The following is a 22618-nucleotide window of genomic DNA, read 5'->3' as shown; positions in this document are numbered from 1 at the left end:
ATGGGAATCCCATTGCTCCTACTACCAAAAAGATTATCTTGCCCCTGCCCCCTATAGATCACTCAGAGGTATTGTTACTGCATCTCCCTACAGTAGTTGTTGGAATGATGTAATTTTGTAGGCTGGAAGTTTGCATCACCCTTGTTCCCTTAACCAAAAGCAATTTAAGATTTTTTTCATTAGCTTTTAGATTATTGCAGAAATAGTCTCTTTTTTGCCACTTGATAGCAACCACCATTTTCAAGACAAGTATAAGCTTTAAAAATAACAAGGGGTTATTGCTGATGTATTTTATGTCACAGAATAAAACCTCATTTCAGGCATTTAAAGGAACACTCCACTTTTTTAGAAAATAGGCTCATTTTTCCCTATAGTTAAACAGTTTGGGTTTGAAAACAGTAAAACTCTTCAGCCGATCTCCGGGTCAGGTGGTACCACTTTTAGCATAGTTCATTGAATCTGATTAGACCACTAGCATCCCGCTCAAAAATGACCAAAGAGTTTCAGTATTTTTCCTATTTAAAACTTGACTCTTCTGTAGTTACATTGTGTACGAAGACTGACGGAAAATGAAAAGTTGCGATTTTCTAGGCTGATATGGCTAGGAACAGTACACTCATTCTCAACTTTGCTGCCGTACCATGTGTGCCGCAGGTACAATGATATTATGCAGCGCCTTTGACCCCCTGCTTGGAGACATTTGTGAGAGACACTGCGTAATATTGCACCTGCTGCACCCATGGTACGGCAGCAAAGTCAAGTTTTAAATAGGAAAAATATCGAAACTCTTTGGGCATTTTTGAGCGAGATGCTATTGGTGTAATCAGATTCAATGAACTATGCTAAGCTATGCTAAAAGTGGTACCGACAGACACGGATATCGGCTGAATGGATTCGAAAACTGTAAAACTCAACTGTTTAAGGAGTTGGAAAATGAGCCTATTTTCAAAAAAGTGGAGTGTTCCTTTAACAAAAATTAATTTAAAAAACACACTGATTTTGGAACAATCAAACTGGAATTAAAAAAAAAAAATGCTAACTTGTTTCCAGGTTTTCGTATTCCTTCCTGCAGTTCTCTATTAATGAGCAAGGTCATTGTAGGTTATTTGATTTTTCAAATAAAAAAGCCCCTTTATGTTCTTTTAAAAGAAAAGTATGAGGTGTAAACAATGACTTTTTACCTCTCTTCTGTCTGTAGATCGACTATCCTCCCTTTGAGAAGAACTTCTATATTGAGCATGAGGAACTCAGCAGTCTGACTGGGGCTGGAGTGGTGGAACTGAGACAGAAGCTCAACCTGAAGGTCAATAGCAGCACACACAAGTACATACACAAATGATCATTCCCTTTTTTTCAACTAACATTAAAACATATTCCAAAATGAACAGGTTTCAGGTGCAGCCCCTCCTAAGCCAGCTACCAGTTTTGCCCACTTTGGATTTGATGAACAGCTTATGCACCAGATCCGTAAATCCGAGTACACTCAACCCACACCCATCCAGTGCCAGGTGAGCTGTCAAACCCACCCACAAATTACCCTTTGTTGGTTTATGCTGTCATCAAAGTAGTCATTTTAGGTTTGTTTCTACAATAATGTGTGTGTTGTTACACTAGGGTGTTCCCATATCTTTGAGTGGTAGAGACATGATTGGCATTGCCAAAACCGGCAGCGGAAAGACGGTAGCTTTTATTTGGCCAATGCTGGTGCACATCATGGACCAGAAGGAGCTGGAGCCGGGAGAAGGACCCATTGCTGTGATTGTCTGCCCCACCAGAGAGCTGTGTCAACAGGTCAGTGAGAAAGAAAGCTCCTTCATGTTAGGGGAAGGTGTACGAGATGAATGAGGAAGGAGATGAAAAATAATTACTGAGCAAAAGAATTAAATATGTTTTTCTTACGAAGAAATCTTGGTCATGAATCAAGTTTTTGTATTGAATTTTGGGATTTTGCAATGCTTATTTTGCGGTTCAGATCCATGCCGAATGCAAGCGCTTCGGGAAGGTATATGGCCTCCGCTCAGTGGCAGTGTATGGAGGCGGCAGCATGTGGGAACAAGCCAAAGCTCTACAGGAAGGGGCTGAAATTGCTGTCTGCACCCCAGTAAGAAAATCTCATCTTTCGATACACAACCCCATTCAACTTGTTTCTGTTTATGAGAGGTGTTTCTTGGTTTGTCTTTTTTTCATATTAATATATTGTATGAAGATTTTACAAAGCAGTATCAGAATCCAGTAATCGGTAGTCAAACAGGCGTGATTTGAATAAACAAGAAATAACAACAAACAAAATACTACAGTCAGTCACACTCACAAATACAGACTCCAAATAATCACTCACAATCAATCTCTCTGGCACGACACTCTAGACTAACAAACGATACGAAGCAATGATGAGATAGGTTACGATCAACGACACGATGGCACAATGATGGCCTCTTCAGTGTGTTTGGGGCGGTCTTTATATTCAGATCAGGTGAGGAGGAGAACCAATCGCAGCCTCCAACAGGTTATCACAAGCCACGCCCATCTGTAATACAAACATGCAGGCACATACACAGAGAGAAAAAAAAACACAGGACAACAGGATGGGATGAATGAATAAATAACTTCTGCTCATAACAGTATATTACACCAAAAAAAGCTTCAAACTGTCCACAAAGACTGTTTAATTCAGTCTACTTAAAGGGATAGTTCACCCAAAAATGAAAATTTGATGTTTATCTGCTTACCCCCAGGGCATCCAAGATGTAGATGACTTTTTTTCTTCAGTCGAACGCAAATTATGATTTTTAACTGCAACCGCTGCCGTCTGTCAGTCAAATAATAGCAGTGATTGGGAACTTGAACAATAAAAGTCGAAAAAACTGATGTCTTAATACACGAAACGATCGGTTTGTGCGAGAAACCGAACATTATTTATATAATTTTTACCTCTAATACACCACTATGTCCAACTTCGTTCAGCTTCCTGTTAGTGAAGTCAAAAAACGCGTTGTGATGACGGAAGTGATGTCTCGCCCATATACTTCAATGAGCGTGAGACATCACTTCCGTTGTCAGAGCGCGATCAGACCTCAGTAGCCGGAAGCTGAACGAAGTTGGACATAGTGGTGTATTAGAAGTAAAACATTATATAAATAATGTTCGATTTCTCGCACAAACCGATCGTTTCGTGTCTTAGGACATCAATGTGCCGTCACGAGCCGCAGGGTTTAATTTGGATTTGTCTATGGAAGTTTTTTCAACTTTTATTGTTCAAGTTCCAAATCACTGCTATTATTTGACTGACAGACGGCAGCGATTGGAGTTAAAAATCATAATTTGCGTTCGACTGAAGAAAAAAGTCATCTACATCTTGGATGCCCTGGGGGTAAGCAGATAAACATCAAATTTTCATTTTTGGGTGAACTATCCCTTTAAGAGACATGATCACTTATATGGTAAACAGGTTTAATTTAGGCTTATTCACATATGGAGGGCATTTTTGTTGACTGCGCAAAGCTGTTCAAAATAAAACATCATGCAAGGATTAGTGTGTCACAGAAGATATTCCTGCACTCAGCTCCTTAGCAGTTTTAGATGTTTTTTTTTTTGATTGTGCTGTTACAATGAGGGTGAGTAAATAATGATAGAATTTTGGCATTTTGGGCTGAACTATTCCTTTTAAGAAACAAAAGTACAATTGAGCTGCCTTGTCTTAAATTGAATCTGCATTATACAGAATACCAAGTGAGATCCATTGCCAGCCACGTCAGACCTGATCGACAGAGTAAGTGTCTTTCATATTCATATTATTGTGCTGCCTTAAAGCATTTCTATTAGATTTCAGCTTGACTCCATCCAGTACTCACAAGCTTTTCTTGACCTCTGATCTCTCACAGCTCTCTTATTCAGTGCAACATTTCGGAAGAAAATTGAAAAGCTGGCACGAGATATTTTGATCGACCCCATCCGTGTTGTGCAGGGTGACATAGGAGAGGTGCGGCCCTTGTTTCTTATACAAGAATTTGTGCTTAGTATTTGAATAAGTCTGTTTAAACTTGTTTTCTGATCCTCCCAGGCTAATGAAGATGTCACTCAGATAGTGGAGGTACTGCTGTCTGGGAAAGAGAAGTGGGGTTGGCTGACGCGCAGGCTGGTGGAGTTTACCTCCGCTGGCTCAGTGCTGGTCTTTGTCACTAAAAAGGCTAACTGCGAGGAGCTGGCTACAAATTTGAATCAGGAAGGTTATAGCCTGGGACTGCTCCATGGAGATATGGATCAGAGTGAGAGGAACAAAGTAATTGCTGACTTTAAGAAGAAGAATCTGCCCATATTGGTAGCTACTGATGTTGCTGGTTAGTGTTACTTATTTCTGCATCTGTTCAGGGAACTATTTTCAATTTGTGTACTTTTTCCCTTTATTATAAATATGTTTTCATTCAAATTAATTTTCTCTTTCATTTCTCAGCTCGCGGGTTGGATATTCCATCTATCCGTACAGTCGTGAACTACGACGTAGCACGAGACATTGACACACACACACATCGAATTGGTAGAACAGGTCGTGCAGGAGAGAAAGGTGTAGCTTACACCCTGCTCACCACTAAAGACACTTCATTTGCTGGTGACCTGGTTCGCAATTTAGAGGGAGCCAATCAGAGTGTTTCAAAGGACCTGATGGACCTGGCAATGCAGGTAAAACAACATCCTGTGCACAATATACATTTTTCATAGTGCATGTTTCATTGCTTTTTTTCACTAACTTTGCATTTACTTTTTTTTTTTCTTTTCCTTTCCTTCTTCTTTAGAATCCCTGGTTCAGGAAATCCCGCTTTAAGGGTGGGAAAGGGAAGAAGATAAATATTGGAGGTGGAGGCCTGGGTTACAGGGAGAGACCTGGCCTTGGATCTGAATCTACTGTTAGTTTGACAATATTATGTAATTTATTTAAAAAATATTTATCATTTCAACCCCCCCCCCCCCATGATTTTCCATAGGGCCTAGTTATTCCTGTGTTTGCAATTACAAGCAGGAACCAGAGCTAATTCATTGTTAATGCATTTATTGTTACATCTTACATCAGGAGCGCAGTAGTAGTGGCGGTGCTGCTCTTGGTAACTATGAGGCCTACAAACCCTCAACTGGAGCCATGGGAGACCGTATGTCTGCCCTGAAGCAAGCATTTCAGGTAAAACAAACAAAACAAACAAACAAAAAAACACTCTTTGCCACCATTTTTCAGTATATCAAGTATCAGTATACCATTTTTTCAGTATACCATTTTTCTTTGCCATCATGTTTTTCAGTATAGATATTGTTGGATGTATCATTCTATGGAGTTTGTTAAACATGATCTTGCATTCCTTCAGGCTCAGTATAAAAACCACTTTGTGGCGGCATCTGGTGTTCCACCTAAACTTACCACAAAGTCCAGCAGCTCTTCTGGGTGGACCAGTGCAGGAAGTCTAAGCTCTTTGCCTTCAGGAGCACCTGAGGGGCCTGACAGACCCCACCTGCCCTACTCGCCAACGTCCTCTTCCTCATTTTCCTCCATGGCGCCGCCCCCTGCCCTCAGCTCAGGCACCAAAATGAGTGGCTTCAGTAGCGCGGGCTCCCTGAGCTCAGTTTCAGACTCTTACTCTAGCTCTTCTTCAAAAGAGGGGTCCCGTAGCGATAGGAATGCTGACGACAGGGGTCGTCATGGAGATAGTCATTATCGTCATGGTGATAGGCATAGTGGGGTAGACCGTGATCGCTACGGGGAAAGGGACCGCTACAGTGACAGAGATCGTCATGGCGATAGCCGAAACGGTGAAGGGAGCCATAGGGACAGAGAGGGACGGTCAGAACGAGATGGAGGGGAAAGGTCAGGGACTCATAAGGACAGCTTTGCAGTTCCTGATCCTCCCAAACGTAAGAAAAGCAGATGGGATAATTAAAGTGTATAAGATAAAAGCAGTCAACTGTTCTTAAATCAGAACACACAGCTGACCCAGTCTCCCCAGCGGTGTCTTTGTCTTTTTGTTTGTTTAAATAAATCCATCCCAGACTGACTGTTTCAGTCATTTAGAGCTGTGAATTGGCAGGATGAGTAACCAAATGCATCTTGAGCCCAAGCGTTGTGTTAAAGTAGATACTTGTTCAGTGGCAGACAAGTTGTTTCTTTCTGAAGAGACTAATAGGATGAGAAAATGTTGACTCTGACTGTGTAACATGAAAAATATTCTGATTTCAAGTAGTTGAATACTTTACTGTGTGCTGATTCACAGATATTTGTGAACTATATATTTTCTTTAAGACTCAGCAGTGTGTTTTAAAGTGTGCTATGTCATGTTTCATCTTTTTTTTTTAAGTTCTTAAATGTCCATTTATGAGCTTGTGTTTTGTTCATACCTGTTAATATTTTAAATTCAGTTTTAGTAGACTCTTCAGATTGTATTTTGGTGCTGACTAGCATATAGTATAGTTCAAGAAGGAATGACGTCTACAATAAATTCACACACACAGTCTGATCAACCTAATCATAACAGTTGTAATGGGGAAAAAAACATATCAGTGAATCTATAATAAAATGTTTGATCTTGCATTCCTTTGGTTCTGAACTAAACTGCTCAATTTCAGTCCCTTGAAGATTGTTGATGTGAGCAAAGAATGTTTTTTACAATCTAAACCTGACTATAAACATACTAATCTTTATTATCTTGGATACTGTAGTGTACAATTCTGTATGTGGCTATGTTTCTGAATCAATAAAAGAGGAGGATGCAAAGGATGTTTGTCGTGTCTGTCATTTTGATAAAATAAGCAATCATTTGGTTAAGCTACTATTACAGCATGCCTGTATATGGTACTTCATTTTACTCTGATTAATAAAGAATCAATGACTTTCACCTGTGACATACTGATTGAGTAAATTGGCAGGTGCAAAGACAAAACATGCTTGTGGAGTGAGGTGGAGCCATGCTGATTTACATCTGTATAAATATGAATGGCAGCACCCTAATGTATCATTGAAACAAGCTTAGCAATAATGGGGTTTTGGCAGGTTGGATTTGGATTGGTGTTTGTTCTTGCACTTGGATTTTCTGAAGGACAATGGAGAGCAAGAGCAGCACACAATCTGAGTCCAACCAAGCTTAGGCCAAGGGCATTAGCTCAAGTTTTTCAACAAGCTGATTCTAGGAAGTCTTTGGTTCCCAATAATCCTGTATTTGCACCACAAAGGTTTCCTGTTCAAACACCAGCCATGACCAACTTTGGAAACCCTTCTCAAGATCTTCTGGGTGTTCAGTCAAAAGAGCTGTTGCAGGGTCCAGTGGCAAAACTGATGTGGAGCTTTCCAAGTCTACCAGAGGAACCACGGCAGCCAGACATTCCCTTCGAGCTGCCGCATCCTATCCCTCCCAACAGTGTAGCGGCTCAGTGTGGAGAGAATTCAGTATATGTGGAAGTGAAGGAGGACTTCTTTGGGACGGGGCGTCCACTGTTGTCCTCTGCTTTTACACTGGGAGGCTGTGCTGCAACTGGAGAGGATCCTTCTGCTCAAGTGCTCATTTTTGAATCTGAACTGCATGGATGTAGCAGCACATCAACAGTAGGGCTCTATTTTGATGTTATCATAGGTATTTTGAACTGTCCCTGTGAGTGATGTTTGTTCTTTTTAGGTGACTGAGGATGAGCTTGTCTATACATTTAACCTAATCTACACCCCACAAGAGGCTTCCTATGGTGTTCCTATTGTCAGGAGCAGTGGTGCGGTGGTTGGTATTGAGTGTCACTATCCAAGGTGAGGACTAGTTTAATTCAGGCTCACTGGATGTGCTAATCCCACCATTTATGGACATAAGATGACTGATTGTTTAACTCTTACAGAATGCATAATGTGAGCAGCAATGCCTTGATGCCCACTTGGATCCAATATGCCTCAACTAAAGTTGCAGAGGAAGTCTTTGTCCTGTCCCTCAAGCTCATGACTGGTTGGTGTAATCCAAACCGGTTTGTATCATGCCTGTGCATTTGAACCTGTGCTAAGACTCTTTCTCTGCAGATGACTGGACTCTTGAGAGGCCTTCTAACCAGTACTTCCTGGGTGACCTCATAAATCTTGAAGCATCAGTGCATGTGTACAACCATGTTCCTGTCCGTGTGTTTGTGGACAGCTGTGTGGCTACTGCAGCCCCTGATGTCACTTCTGTCCCCAGATACTCCTTCATTGAGAATAATGGGTAAACTGTGCAACATGTTTCCCACCAGAAGTGTTGTAGGATGTCTAACTGTGTTTTGTCCCCAGGTGCCTAGTTGATGCTAAGCTCACAGGCTCCAGGTCTCACTTTATGCCCCGGACTCAAATTGACAAGCTCCGGTTTCAGCTGGATTCGTTCAGGTTCCAGCAATTGGACAGTGGACTGGTATGTCTGTATGTTGTAGTTGTGCAGATCCTTGTATGAATTGCTAGCATGGTGCACAAACAATTTGTCTCTGCAGGTCTACATTACTTGCATTGTGAAGGTGGCTGCAGCATCCGCTCCGACAGCACCCGAACAGAAAGCTTGTTCATTCTCTCCTAATGGGTATGTTGCCCACTAGATCAGTGTACAGGTAAATTGGCAGTTGTAAATTTTTAATTGAGGGTTTGTCTTGTCAGTTGGGTGTCCGCAGATGATTCTGACCAGGTGTGTGGCTGCTGTGACTCCACTTGTGGCATCAGAAGTGCAAGTGATCAGCTGCTTACAGGTATGGACTAACTCTGATAACTTGTTGTCATGCACCACTTTGGTTCTCACTACTCTCTTGTTCCTCAGGTCTACAATGGGAAAAGGCATCTGTTGGCCCCATCAATGTGAAGGAATATGGCTACGGCCAAAAATAACTGGAAATGCCATGTGACTTTTGGTGACTTAATAAAAAGTGGTCTTAATAGGCTTGTGATTTTGTCTTTACTTACACAAACACTTTGCTTAATTTCTATCCAGTTTGTGGCTTCACTGCTGTTCAGATACCGCAAGCCCTTTACTACTGGCTAGTGTGACGAAGTTTTGCCTGGCCTGTGACAACACTAAACAGCATTTCAATGGCTGTCATATGCTTACTGGAGTTGTTTTTAGGGCCCAAGACACTGGGCTTTTTTTCCTCCCCATGTCATCCTGGCGTTTTTGGGAGCCTTAACGTGCTCAAACTCTTGGAAATTGGCACATGTTGGAGTCTGTGGCCATTAGGAGGCTGCAAAGGATGACCTGGGTGTGGCAGGGGGGTTATATATCAAACATGCTTGCATGTATTTGAATGGAACTTGGTACACAGACCTCATTGGGCCTAACAACAACTTTCATGCTCTAAGTTATACACCAGCTCAACAGGAAGTCAGCTATTATGGATTGCCTGAAAAACACATGCTCTAGAATTTGATTTACTCCTTGGCAACAAATTTATGGCTTTTTTTTTTTTTTTTTTTATAACTTAGGCCTCCAATGAACACAAAGCTTATCACATGGCTGTGATTTATTGTTGTCTGTGTCCCTCTCTGTACTTGTTTTGACTACTTGTGAGGACCAAATGTCCTCACTTATTGAGGAATACTTTCACAACCCACTAGTGAGGACATTGCTGGTCCACACTATTTTAAAAGGCTTCTAAATCAGCCAAAATATGTTTTCATCTAGTGATGGTTATGTTTCTGTGCTGGGTAGGTTTAGGAGTAGGGGTTGGGTTAGATGATAGAAAATATCATTGACCTGATATAAAATCAATGGAAGTCTATGCAATTTCCTCACTAAGATGGCAATACAAACCTGTTTACCCATTTTTTTGATGAACTTATAGAAATATTGAACCGCAAATAACTTCACACATTTGAAATTGAACCGTGACATATCACTATTCAGACAGGACTACTTTTCAAATGTCATTTGAGTTACAATTATTACCAACACCTTTGATTTCATGTTCTGATTCATACAAAACTTAAATCTTTTTTTGTTTTTACAGAGGAGAGTGTGTTTTTTAGACATGGGAATTATAGTTATGTGCTGTGTTTGCAAACATCATGTACAATGCATGTCTTTAAATTAATTATTTATTGATATAATTCAAATTGATTCAAAATCAATATTTGAGTAAATTTCACTTGATTTTATAAAAGTGATGGTTAAAATATAGTTGCATAAGTGAGCAGAAACATTTTGACATGTACCTTACTATTACCTGAGACTGATATTAAAATTGTCTATGCACTGTGGATATGGAGATCTGCATGATGAGATGGTAAGAGATAGACTTGTGGGTCTGACAGACAAGAGGCTGTCGGAACAGTTGCAACTTGACCCTGAATTGTCTTGAGAAGGCTGTTGTTCGAGTTTGACAGAGTGAACAAATAAAAAACAAGAACTGCTCAAGTCAAACTTCAAGGGTGAAGAACAGCTGGATAGTGTGCAGACTAAACAGAACAGTAATGTGAAATTAAAACAAGTGAGGCTACAATATGGACAGCTGGCAAGGAAATCACCTCAGGTAAGACCTAGAAAGCGGACATTGTGTACAAGATGCGGAGACACAAATGGCCACAATCTGCAGCGATACCCTGCAAGGGATGCGATATGTAATCGTTGTCATAAAAAGAGGAGGAAGTAGTGGATTACGACAGCGATGGGAATCCCATTGCTCCTACTACCAAAAAGATTATCTTGCCCCTGCCCCCTATAGATCACTCAGAGGTATTGTTACTGCATCTCCCTACAGTAGTTGTTGGAATGATGTAATTTTGTAGGCTGGAAGTTTGCATCACCCTTGTTCCCTTAACCAAAAGCAATTTAAGATTTTTTTCATTAGCTTTTAGATTATTGCAGAAATAGTCTCTTTTTTGCCACTTGATAGCAACCACCATTTTCAAGACAAGTATAAGCTTTAAAAATAACAAGGGGTTATTGCTGATGTATTTTATGTCACAGAATAAAACCTCATTTCAGGCATTTAAAGGAACACTCCACTTTTTTAGAAAATAGGCTCATTTTTCCCTATAGTTAAACAGTTTGGGTTTGAAAACAGTAAAACTCTTCAGCCGATCTCCGGGTCAGGTGGTACCACTTTTAGCATAGTTCATTGAATCTGATTAGACCACTAGCATCCCGCTCAAAAATGACCAAAGAGTTTCAGTATTTTTCCTATTTAAAACTTGACTCTTCTGTAGTTACATTGTGTACGAAGACTGACGGAAAATGAAAAGTTGCGATTTTCTAGGCTGATATGGCTAGGAACAGTACACTCATTCTCAACTTTGCTGCCGTACCATGTGTGCCGCAGGTACAATGATATTATGCAGCGCCTTTGACCCCCTGCTTGGAGACATTTGTGAGAGACACTGCGTAATATTGCACCTGCTGCACCCATGGTACGGCAGCAAAGTCAAGTTTTAAATAGGAAAAATATCGAAACTCTTTGGGCATTTTTGAGCGAGATGCTATTGGTGTAATCAGATTCAATGAACTATGCTAAGCTATGCTAAAAGTGGTACCGACAGACACGGATATCGGCTGAATGGATTCGAAAACTGTAAAACTCAACTGTTTAAGGAGTTGGAAAATGAGCCTATTTTCAAAAAAAGTGGAGTGTTCCTTTAACAAAAATTAATTTAAAAAACACACTGATTTTGGAACAATCAAACTGGAATTAAAAAAAAAAAATGCTAACTTGTTTCCAGGTTTTCGTATTCCTTCCTGCAGTTCTCTATTAATGAGCAAGGTCATTGTAGGTTATTTGATTTTTCAAATAAAAAAGCCCCTTTATGTTCTTTTAAAAGAAAAGTATGAGGTGTAAACAATGACTTTTTACCTCTCTTCTGTCTGTAGATCGACTATCCTCCCTTTGAGAAGAACTTCTATATTGAGCATGAGGAACTCAGCAGTCTGACTGGGGCTGGAGTGGTGGAACTGAGACAGAAGCTCAACCTGAAGGTCAATAGCAGCACACACAAGTACATACACAAATGATCATTCCCTTTTTTTCAACTAACATTAAAACATATTCCAAAATGAACAGGTTTCAGGTGCAGCCCCTCCTAAGCCAGCTACCAGTTTTGCCCACTTTGGATTTGATGAACAGCTTATGCACCAGATCCGTAAATCCGAGTACACTCAACCCACACCCATCCAGTGCCAGGTGAGCTGTCAAACCCACCCACAAATTACCCTTTGTTGGTTTATGCTGTCATCAAAGTAGTCATTTTAGGTTTGTTTCTACAATAATGTGTGTGTTGTTACACTAGGGTGTTCCCATATCTTTGAGTGGTAGAGACATGATTGGCATTGCCAAAACCGGCAGCGGAAAGACGGTAGCTTTTATTTGGCCAATGCTGGTGCACATCATGGACCAGAAGGAGCTGGAGCCGGGAGAAGGACCCATTGCTGTGATTGTCTGCCCCACCAGAGAGCTGTGTCAACAGGTCAGTGAGAAAGAAAGCTCCTTCATGTTAGGGGAAGGTGTACGAGATGAATGAGGAAGGAGATGAAAAATAATTACTGAGCAAAAGAATTAAATATGTTTTTCTTACGAAGAAATCTTGGTCATGAATCAAGTTTTTGTATTGAATTTTGGGATTTTGCAATGCTTATTTTGCGGTTCAGATCCATGCCGAATGCAAGCGCTTCGGGAAGGTATATGGCCTCCGCTCAGTGGCAGTGTATGGAGGCGGCAGCATGTGGGAACAAGCCAAAGCTCTACAGGAAGGGGCTGAAATTGCTGTCTGCACCCCAGTAAGAAAATCTCATCTTTCGATACACAACCCCATTCAACTTGTTTCTGTTTATGAGAGGTGTTTCTTGGTTTGTCTTTTTTTCATATTAATATATTGTATGAAGATTTTACAAAGCAGTATCAGAATCCAGTAATCGGTAGTCAAACAGGCGTGATTTGAATAAACAAGAAATAACAACAAACAAAATACTACAGTCAGTCACACTCACAAATACAGACTCCAAATAATCACTCACAATCAATCTCTCTGGCACGACACTCTAGACTAACAAACGATACGAAGCAATGATGAGATAGGTTACGATCAACGACACGATGGCACAATGATGGCCTCTTCAGTGTGTTTGGGGCGGTCTTTATATTCAGATCAGGTGAGGAGGAGAACCAATCGCAGCCTCCAACAGGTTATCACAAGCCACGCCCATCTGTAATACAAACATGCAGGCACATACACAGAGAGAAAAAAAAAACACAGGACAACAGGATGGGATGAATGAATAAATAACTTCTGCTCATAACAGTATATTACACCAAAAAAAGCTTCAAACTGTCCACAAAGACTGTTTAATTCAGTCTACTTAAAGGGATAGTTCACCCAAAAATGAAAATTTGATGTTTATCTGCTTACCCCCAGGGCATCCAAGATGTAGATGACTTTTTTTCTTCAGTCGAACGCAAATTATGATTTTTAACTGCAACCGCTGCCGTCTGTCAGTCAAATAATAGCAGTGATTGGGAACTTGAACAATAAAAGTCGAAAAAACTGATGTCTTAATACACGAAACGATCGGTTTGTGCGAGAAACCGAACATTATTTATATAATTTTTACCTCTAATACACCACTATGTCCAACTTCGTTCAGCTTCCTGTTAGTGAAGTCAAAAAACGCGTTGTGATGACGGAAGTGATGTCTCGCCCATATACTTCAATGAGCGTGAGACATCACTTCCGTTGTCAGAGCGCGATCAGACCTCACTAGCCGGAAGCTGAACGAAGTTGGACATAGTGGTGTATTAGAAGTAAAACATTATATAAATAATGTTCGATTTCTCGCACAAACCGATCGTTTCGTGTCTTAGGACATCAATGTGCCGTCACGAGCCGCAGGGTTTAATTTGGATTTGTCTATGGAAGTTTTTTCAACTTTTATTGTTCAAGTTCCAAATCACTGCTATTATTTGACTGACAGACGGCAGCGATTGGAGTTAAAAATCATAATTTGCGTTCGACTGAAGAAAAAAAGTCATCTACATCTTGGATGCCCTGGGGGTAAGCAGATAAACATCAAATTTTCATTTTTGGGTGAACTATCCCTTTAAGAGACATGATCACTTATATGGTAAACAGGTTTAATTTAGGCTTATTCACATATGGAGGGCATTTTTGTTGACTGCGCAAAGCTGTTCAAAATAAAACATCATGCAAGGATTAGTGTGTCACAGAAGATATTCCTGCACTCAGCTCCTTAGCAGTTTTAGATGTTTTTTTTTTTGATTGTGCTGTTACAATGAGGGTGAGTAAATAATGATAGAATTTTGGCATTTTGGGCTGAACTATTCCTTTTAAGAAACAAAAGTACAATTGAGCTGCCTTGTCTTAAATTGAATCTGCATTATACAGAATACCAAGTGAGATCCATTGCCAGCCACGTCAGACCTGATCGACAGAGTAAGTGTCTTTCATATTCATATTATTGTGCTGCCTTAAAGCATTTCTATTAGATTTCAGCTTGACTCCATCCAGTACTCACAAGCTTTTCTTGACCTCTGATCTCTCACAGCTCTCTTATTCAGTGCAACATTTCGGAAGAAAATTGAAAAGCTGGCACGAGATATTTTGATCGACCCCATCCGTGTTGTGCAGGGTGACATAGGAGAGGTGCGGCCCTTGTTTCTTATACAAGAATTTGTGCTTAGTATTTGAATAAGTCTGTTTAAACTTGTTTTCTGATCCTCCCAGGCTAATGAAGATGTCACTCAGATAGTGGAGGTACTGCTGTCTGGGAAAGAGAAGTGGGGTTGGCTGACGCGCAGGCTGGTGGAGTTTACCTCCGCTGGCTCAGTGCTGGTCTTTGTCACTAAAAAGGCTAACTGCGAGGAGCTGGCTACAAATTTGAATCAGGAAGGTTATAGCCTGGGACTGCTCCATGGAGATATGGATCAGAGTGAGAGGAACAAAGTAATTGCTGACTTTAAGAAGAAGAATCTGCCCATATTGGTAGCTACTGATGTTGCTGGTTAGTGTTACTTATTTCTGCATCTGTTCAGGGAACTATTTTCAATTTGTGTACTTTTTTCCCTTTATTATAAATATGTTTTCATTCAAATTAATTTTCTCTTTCATTTCTCAGCTCGCGGGTTGGATATTCCATCTATCCGTACAGTCGTGAACTACGACGTAGCACGAGACATTGACACACACACACATCGAATTGGTAGAACAGGTCGTGCAGGAGAGAAAGGTGTAGCTTACACCCTGCTCACCACTAAAGACACTTCATTTGCTGGTGACCTGGTTCGCAATTTAGAGGGAGCCAATCAGAGTGTTTCAAAGGACCTGATGGACCTGGCAATGCAGGTAAAACAACATCCTGTGCACAATATACATTTTTCATAGTGCATGTTTCATTGCTTTTTTTCACTAACTTTGCATTTACTTTTTTTTTTTCTTTTCCTTTCCTTCTTCTTTAGAATCCCTGGTTCAGGAAATCCCGCTTTAAGGGTGGGAAAGGGAAGAAGATAAATATTGGAGGTGGAGGCCTGGGTTACAGGGAGAGACCTGGCCTTGGATCTGAATCTACTGTTAGTTTGACAATATTATGTAATTTATTTAAAAAATATTTATCATTTCAACCCCCCCCCTGATTTTCCATAGGGCCTAGTTATTCCTGTGTTTGCAATTACAAGCAGGAACCAGAGCTAATTCATTGTTAATGCATTTATTGTTACATCTTACATCAGGAGCGCAGTAGTAGTGGCGGTGCTGCTCTTGGTAACTATGAGGCCTACAAACCCTCAACTGGAGCCATGGGAGACCGTATGTCTGCCCTGAAGCAAGCATTTCAGGTAAAACAAACAAAACAAACAAACAAAAAAACACTCTTTGCCACCATTTTTCAGTATATCAAGTATCAGTATACCATTTTTTCAGTATACCATTTTTCTTTGCCATCATGTTTTTCAGTATAGATATTGTTGGATGTATCATTCTATGGAGTTTGTTAAACATGATCTTGCATTCCTTCAGGCTCAGTATAAAAACCACTTTGTGGCGGCATCTGGTGTTCCACCTAAACTTACCACAAAGTCCAGCAGCTCTTCTGGGTGGACCAGTGCAGGAAGTCTAAGCTCTTTGCCTTCAGGAGCACCTGAGGGGCCTGACAGACCCCACCTGCCCTACTCGCCAACGTCCTCTTCCTCATTTTCCTCCATGGCGCCGCCCCTGCCCTCAGCTCAGGCACCAAAATGAGTGGCTTCAGTAGCGCGGGCTCCCTGAGCTCAGTTTCAGACTCTTACTCTAGCTCTTCTTCAAAAGAGGGGTCCCGTAGCGATAGGAATGCTGACGACAGGGGTCGTCATGGAGATAGTCATTATCGTCATGGTGATAGGCATAGTGGGGTAGACCGTGATCGCTACGGGGAAAGGGACCGCTACAGTGACAGAGATCGTCATGGCGATAGCCGAAACGGTGAAGGGAGCCATAGGGACAGAGAGGGACGGTCAGAACGAGATGGAGGGGAAAGGTCAGGGACTCATAAGGACAGCTTTGCAGTTCCTGATCCTCCCAAACGTAAGAAAAGCAGATGGGATAATTAAAGTGTATAAGATAAAAGCAGTCAACTGTTCTTAAATCAGAACACACAGCTGACCCAGTCTCCCCAGCGGTGTCTTTGTCTTTTTGTTTGTTTAAATAAATCCATCCCAGACTGACTGTTTCAGTCATTTAGAGCTGTGAATTGGCAGGATGAGTAACCAAATGCATCTTGAGCCCAAGCGTTGTGTTAAAGTAGATACTTGTTCAGTGGCAGACAAGTTGTTTCTTTCTGAAGAGACTAATAGGATGAGAAAATGTTGACTCTGACTGTGTAACATGAAAAATATTCTGATTTCAAGTAGTTGAATACTTTACTGTGTGCTGATTCACAGATATTTGTGAACTATATATTTTCTTTAAGACTCAGCAGTGTGTTTTAAAGTGTGCTATGTCATGTTTCATCTTTTTTTTTAAGTTCTTAAATGTCCATTAATGAGCTTGTGTTTTGTTCATACCTGTTAATATTTTAAATTCAGTTTTAGTAGACTCTTCAGATTGTATTTTGGTGCTGACTAGCATATAGTATAGTTCAAGAAGGAATGACGTCTACAATAAATTCACACACACAGTCTGATCAACCTAATCATAACAGTTGTAATGGGGAAAAAAACATATCAGTGAATCTATAATAAAATGTTTGATCTTGCATTCCTTTGGTTCTGAACTAAACTGCTCAATTTCAGTCCCTTGAAGATTGTTGATGTGAGCAAAGAATGTTTTTTACAATCTAAACCTGACTATAAACATACTAATCTTTATTATCTTGGATACTGTAGTGTACAATTCTGTATGTGGCTATGTTTCTGAATCAATAAAAGAGGAGGATGCAAAGGATGTTTGTCGTGTCTGTCATTTTGATAAAATAAGCAATCATTTGGTTAAGCTACTATTACAGCATGCCTGTATATGGTACTTCATTTTACTCTGATTAATAAAGAATCAATGACTTTCACCTGTGACATACTGATTGAGTAAATTGGCAGGTGCAAAGACAAAACATGCTTGTGGAGTGAGGTGGAGCCATGCTGATTTACATCTGTATAAATATGAATGGCAGCACCCTAATGTATCATTGAAACAAGCTTAGCAATAATGGGGTTTTGGCAGGTTGGATTTGGATTGGTGTTTGTTCTTGCACTTGGATTTTCTGAAGGACAATGGAGAGCAAGAGCAGCACACAATCTGAGTCCAACCAAGCTTAGGCCAAGGGCATTAGCTCAAGTTTTTCAACAAGCTGATTCTAGGAAGTCTTTGGTTCCCAATAATCCTGTATTTGCACCACAAAGGTTTCCTGTTCAAACACCAGCCATGACCAACTTTGGAAACCCTTCTCAAGATCTTCTGGGTGTTCAGTCAAAAGAGCTGTTGCAGGGTCCAGTGGCAAAACTGATGTGGAGCTTTCCAAGTCTACCAGAGGAACCACGGCAGCCAGACATTCCCTTCGAGCTGCCGCATCCTATCCCTCCCAACAGTGTAGCGGCTCAGTGTGGAGAGAATTCAGTATATGTGGAAGTGAAGGAGGACTTCTTTGGGACGGGGCGTCCACTGTTGTCCTCTGCTTTTACACTGGGAGGCTGTGCTGCAACTGGAGAGGATCCTTCTGCTCAAGTGCTCATTTTTGAATCTGAACTGCATGGATGTAGCAGCACATCAACAGTAGGGCTCTATTTTGATGTTATCATAGGTATTTTGAACTGTCCCTGTGAGTGATGTTTGTTCTTTTTAGGTGACTGAGGATGAGCTTGTCTATACATTTAACCTAATCTACACCCCACAAGAGGCTTCCTATGGTGTTCCTATTGTCAGGAGCAGTGGTGCGGTGGTTGGTATTGAGTGTCACTATCCAAGGTGAGGACTAGTTTAATTCAGGCTCACTGGATGTGCTAATCCCACCATTTATGGACATAAGATGACTGCTTGTTTAACTCTTACAGAATGCATAATGTGAGCAGCAATGCCTTGATGCCCACTTGGATCCCATATGCCTCAACTAAAGTTGCAGAGGAAGTCTTTGTCCTGTCCCTCAAGCTCATGACTGGTTGGTGTAATCCAAACCGGTTTGTATCATGCCTGTGCATTTGAACCTGTGCTAAGACTCTTTCTCTGCAGATGACTGGACTCTTGAGAGGCCTTCTAACCAGTACTTCCTGGGTGACCTCATAAATCTTGAAGCATCAGTGCATGTGTACAACCATGTTCCTGTCCGTGTGTTTGTGGACAGCTGTGTGGCTACTGCAGCCCCTGATGTCACTTCTGTCCCCAGATACTCCTTCATTGAGAATAATGGGTAAACTGTGCAACATGTTTCCCACCAGAAGTGTTGTAGGATGTCTAACTGTGTTTTGTCCCCAGGTGCCTAGTTGATGCTAAGCTCACAGGCTCCAGGTCTCACTTTATGCCCCGGACTCAAATTGACAAGCTCCGGTTTCAGCTGGATTCGTTCAGGTTCCAGCAATTGGACAGTGGACTGGTATGTCTGTATGTTGTAGTTGTGCAGATCCTTGTATGAATTGCTAGCATGGTGCACAAACAATTTGTCTCTGCAGGTCTACATTACTTGCATTGTGAAGGTGGCTGCAGCATCCGCTCCGACAGCACCCGAACAGAAAGCTTGTTCATTCTCTCCTAATGGGTATGTTGCCCACTAGATCAGTGTACAGGTAAATTGGCAGTTGTAAATTTTTAATTGAGGGTTTGTCTTGTCAGTTGGGTGTCCGCAGATGATTCTGACCAGGTGTGTGGCTGCTGTGACTCCACTTGTGGCATCAGAAGTGCAAGTGATCAGCTGCTTACAGGTATGGACTAACTCTGATAACTTGTTGTCATGCACCACTTTGGTTCTCACTACTCTCTTGTTCCTCAGGTCTACAATGGGAAAAGGCATCTGTTGGCCCCATCAATGTGAAGGAATATGGCTACGGCCAAAAATAACTGGAAATGCCATGTGACTTTTGGTGACTTAATAAAAAGTGGTCTTAATAGGCTTGTGATTTTGTCTTTACTTACACAAACACTTTGCTTAATTTCTATCCAGTTTGTGGCTTCACTGCTGTTCAGATACCGCAAGCCCTTTACTACTGGCTAGTGTGACGAAGTTTTGCCTGGCCTGTGACAACACTAAACAGCATTTCAATGGCTGTCATATGCTTACTGGAGTTGTTTTTAGGGCCCAAGACACTGGGCTTTTTTTCCTCCCCATGTCATCCTGGCGTTTTTGGGAGCCTTAACGTGCTCAAACTCTTGGAAATTGGCACATGTTGGAGTCTGTGGCCATTAGGAGGCTGCAAAGGATGACCTGGGTGTGGCAGGGGGGTTATATATCAAACATGCTTGCATGTATTTGAATGGAACTTGGTACACAGACCTCATTGGGCCTAACAACAACTTTCATGCTCTAAGTTATACACCAGCTCAACAGGAAGTCAGCTATTATGGATTGCCTGAAAAACACATGCTCTAGAATTTGATTTACTCCTTGGCAACAAATTTATGGCTTTTTTTTTTTTTTTTTATAACTTAGGCCTCCAATGAACACAAAGCTTATCACATGGCTGTGATTTATTGTTGTCTGTGTCCCTCTCTGTACTTGTTTTGACTACTTGTGAGGACCAAATGTCCTCACTTATTGAGGAATACTTTCACAACCCACTAGTGAGGACATTGCTGGTCCACACTATTTTAAAAGGCTTCTAAATCAGCCAAAATATGTTTTCATCTAGTGATGGTTATGTTTCTGTGCTGGGTAGGTTTAGGAGTAGGGGTTGGGTTAGATGATAGAAAATATCATTGACCTGATATAAAATCAATGGAAGTCTATGCAATTTCCTCACTAAGATGGCAATACAAACCTGTTTACCCATTTTTTTGATGAACTTATAGAAATATTGAACCGCAAATAACTTCACACATTTGAAATTGAACCGTGACATATCACTATTCAGACAGGACTACTTTTCAAATGTCATTTGAGTTACAATTATTACCAACACCTTTGATTTCATGTTCTGATTCATACAAAACTTAAATCTTTTTTTGTTTTTACAGAGGAGAGTGTGTTTTTTAGACATGGGAATTATAGTTATGTGCTGTGTTTGCAAACATCATGTACAATGCATGTCTTTAAATTAATTATTTATTGATATAATTCAAATTGATTCAAAATCAATATTTGAGTAAATTTCACTTGATTTTATAAAAGTGATGGTTAAAATATAGTTGCATAAGTGAGCAGAAACATTTTGACATGTACCTTACTATTACCTGAGACTGATATTAAAATTGTCTATGCACTGTGGATATGGAGATCTGCATGATGAGATGGTAAGAGATAGACTTGTGGGTCTGACAGACAAGAGGCTGTCGGAACAGTTGCAACTTGACCCTGAATTGTCTTGAGAAGGCTGTTGTTCGAGTTTGACAGAGTGAACAAATAAAAAACAAGAACTGCTCAAGTCAAACTTCAAGGGTGAAGAACAGCTGGATAGTGTGCAGACTAAACAGAACAGTAATGTGAAATTAAAACAAGTGAGGCTACAATATGGACAGCTGGCAAGGAAATCACCTCAGGTAAGACCTAGAAAGCGGACATTGTGTACAAGATGCGGAGACACAAATGGCCACAATCTGCAGCGAGACCCTGCAAGGGATGCGATATGTAATCGTTGTCATAAAAAGAGGAGGAAGTAGTGGATTACGACAGCGATGGGAATCCCATTGCTCCTACTACCAAAAAGATTATCTTGCCCCTGCCCCCTATAGATCACTCAGAGGTATTGTTACTGCATCTCCCTACAGTAGTTGTTGGAATGATGTAATTTTGTAGGCTGGAAGTTTGCATCACCCTTGTTCCCTTAACCAAAAGCAATTTAAGATTTTTTTCATTAGCTTTTAGATTATTGCAGAAATAGTCTCTTTTTTGCCACTTGATAGCAACCACCATTTTCAAGACAAGTATAAGCTTTAAAAATAACAAGGGGTTATTGCTGATGTATTTTATGTCACAGAATAAAACCTCATTTCAGGCATTTAAAGGAACACTCCACTTTTTTAGAAAATAGGCTCATTTTTCCCTATAGTTAAACAGTTTGGGTTTGAAAACAGTAAAACTCTTCAGCCGATCTCCGGGTCAGGTGGTACCACTTTTAGCATAGTTCATTGAATCTGATTAGACCACTAGCATCCCGCTCAAAAATGACCAAAGAGTTTCAGTATTTTTCCTATTTAAAACTTGACTCTTCTGTAGTTACATTGTGTACGAAGACTGACGGAAAATGAAAAGTTGCGATTTTCTAGGCTGATATGGCTAGGAACAGTACACTCATTCTCAACTTTGCTGCCGTACCATGTGTGCCGCAGGTACAATGATATTATGCAGCGCCTTTGACCCCCTGCTTGGAGACATTTGTGAGAGACACTGCGTAATATTGCACCTGCTGCACCCATGGTACGGCAGCAAAGTCAAGTTTTAAATAGGAAAAATATCGAAACTCTTTGGGCATTTTTGAGCGAGATGCTATTGGTGTAATCAGATTCAATGAACTATGCTAAGCTATGCTAAAAGTGGTACCGACAGACACGGATATCGGCTGAATGGATTCGAAAACTGTAAAACTCAACTGTTTAAGGAGTTGGAAAATGAGCCTATTTTCAAAAAAAGTGGAGTGTTCCTTTAACAAAAATTAATTTAAAAAACACACTGATTTTGGAACAATCAAACTGGAATTAAAAAAAAATGCTAACTTGTTTCCAGGTTTTCGTATTCCTTCCTGCAGTTCTCTATTAATGAGCAAGGTCATTGTAGGTTATTTGATTTTTCAAATAAAAAAGCCCCTTTATGTTCTTTTAAAAGAAAAGTATGAGGTGTAAACAATGACTTTTTACCTCTCTTCTGTCTGTAGATCGACTATCCTCCCTTTGAGAAGAACTTCTATATTGAGCATGAGGAACTCAGCAGTCTGACTGGGGCTGGAGTGGTGGAACTGAGACAGAAGCTCAACCTGAAGGTCAATAGCAGCACACACAAGTACATACACAAATGATCATTCCCTTTTTTTCAACTAACATTAAAACATATTCCAA

At 40.6% G+C, this 22618-nt stretch overlaps 4 protein-coding genes across 4 annotated transcripts; all 4 read left to right on the top strand.

The window, feature by feature from the left end:
- Window positions 1-1379: 1379 nt before the first annotated feature.
- On the top strand, window positions 1380-5935 carry LOC137004470 (ATP-dependent RNA helicase DDX42-like; the record flags this gene model as incomplete). Its single annotated transcript, XM_067364830.1, has 11 exons — window positions 1380-1508; window positions 1615-1791; window positions 1973-2101; window positions 2161-2170; window positions 3620-3769; window positions 3882-3979; window positions 4061-4337; window positions 4451-4677; window positions 4791-4901; window positions 5066-5170; window positions 5352-5935. Coding segments are annotated over 11 exons (1983 nt in total), but the record flags the coding sequence as incomplete, so codon positions are not given.
- A 1077-nt stretch (window positions 5936-7012) lies between these two features.
- LOC137011750 (zona pellucida sperm-binding protein 3-like) lies at window positions 7013-8851 on the top strand. Its single transcript, XM_067374875.1, has 8 exons — window positions 7013-7576; window positions 7647-7768; window positions 7855-7958; window positions 8030-8207; window positions 8273-8390; window positions 8467-8552; window positions 8627-8715; window positions 8784-8851. Exons 1-8 carry the CDS (start codon window positions 7013-7015, stop codon window positions 8849-8851), a joined length of 1329 nt encoding a protein of 442 aa, XP_067230976.1.
- Window positions 8852-10206: 1355 nt separating this feature from the next.
- Window positions 10207-16337, top strand: LOC137004465 (ATP-dependent RNA helicase DDX42-like). The gene is made up of 14 exons (XM_067364816.1): window positions 10207-10242; window positions 10599-10691; window positions 11823-11927; window positions 12013-12132; window positions 12239-12415; window positions 12597-12725; window positions 12785-12794; window positions 14246-14395; window positions 14508-14605; window positions 14687-14963; window positions 15078-15304; window positions 15418-15528; window positions 15688-15792; window positions 15974-16337. The coding sequence occupies exons 1-14, from the start codon at window positions 10207-10209 to the stop codon at window positions 16193-16195; spliced, it is 1860 nt and encodes a 619-aa protein (XP_067220917.1). The 3' UTR covers window positions 16196-16337.
- Window positions 16338-17632: 1295 nt separating this feature from the next.
- LOC137011745 (zona pellucida sperm-binding protein 3-like) lies at window positions 17633-19471 on the top strand. The gene is made up of 8 exons (XM_067374861.1): window positions 17633-18196; window positions 18267-18388; window positions 18475-18578; window positions 18650-18827; window positions 18893-19010; window positions 19087-19172; window positions 19247-19335; window positions 19404-19471. Exons 1-8 carry the CDS (start codon window positions 17633-17635, stop codon window positions 19469-19471), a joined length of 1329 nt encoding a protein of 442 aa, XP_067230962.1.
- The last annotated feature ends 3147 nt before the right edge of the window (window positions 19472-22618 follow it).

Source organism: Chanodichthys erythropterus, chromosome 3 (assembly GCF_024489055.1).
Source record: "Chanodichthys erythropterus isolate Z2021 chromosome 3, ASM2448905v1, whole genome shotgun sequence".
In the NCBI taxonomy this organism is placed as follows: Eukaryota; Metazoa; Chordata; class Actinopteri; order Cypriniformes; family Xenocyprididae; genus Chanodichthys; species Chanodichthys erythropterus.
Note: the sequence above shows the minus strand (reverse complement) of the source record. Positions and strands in the feature narration are given on the sequence as shown.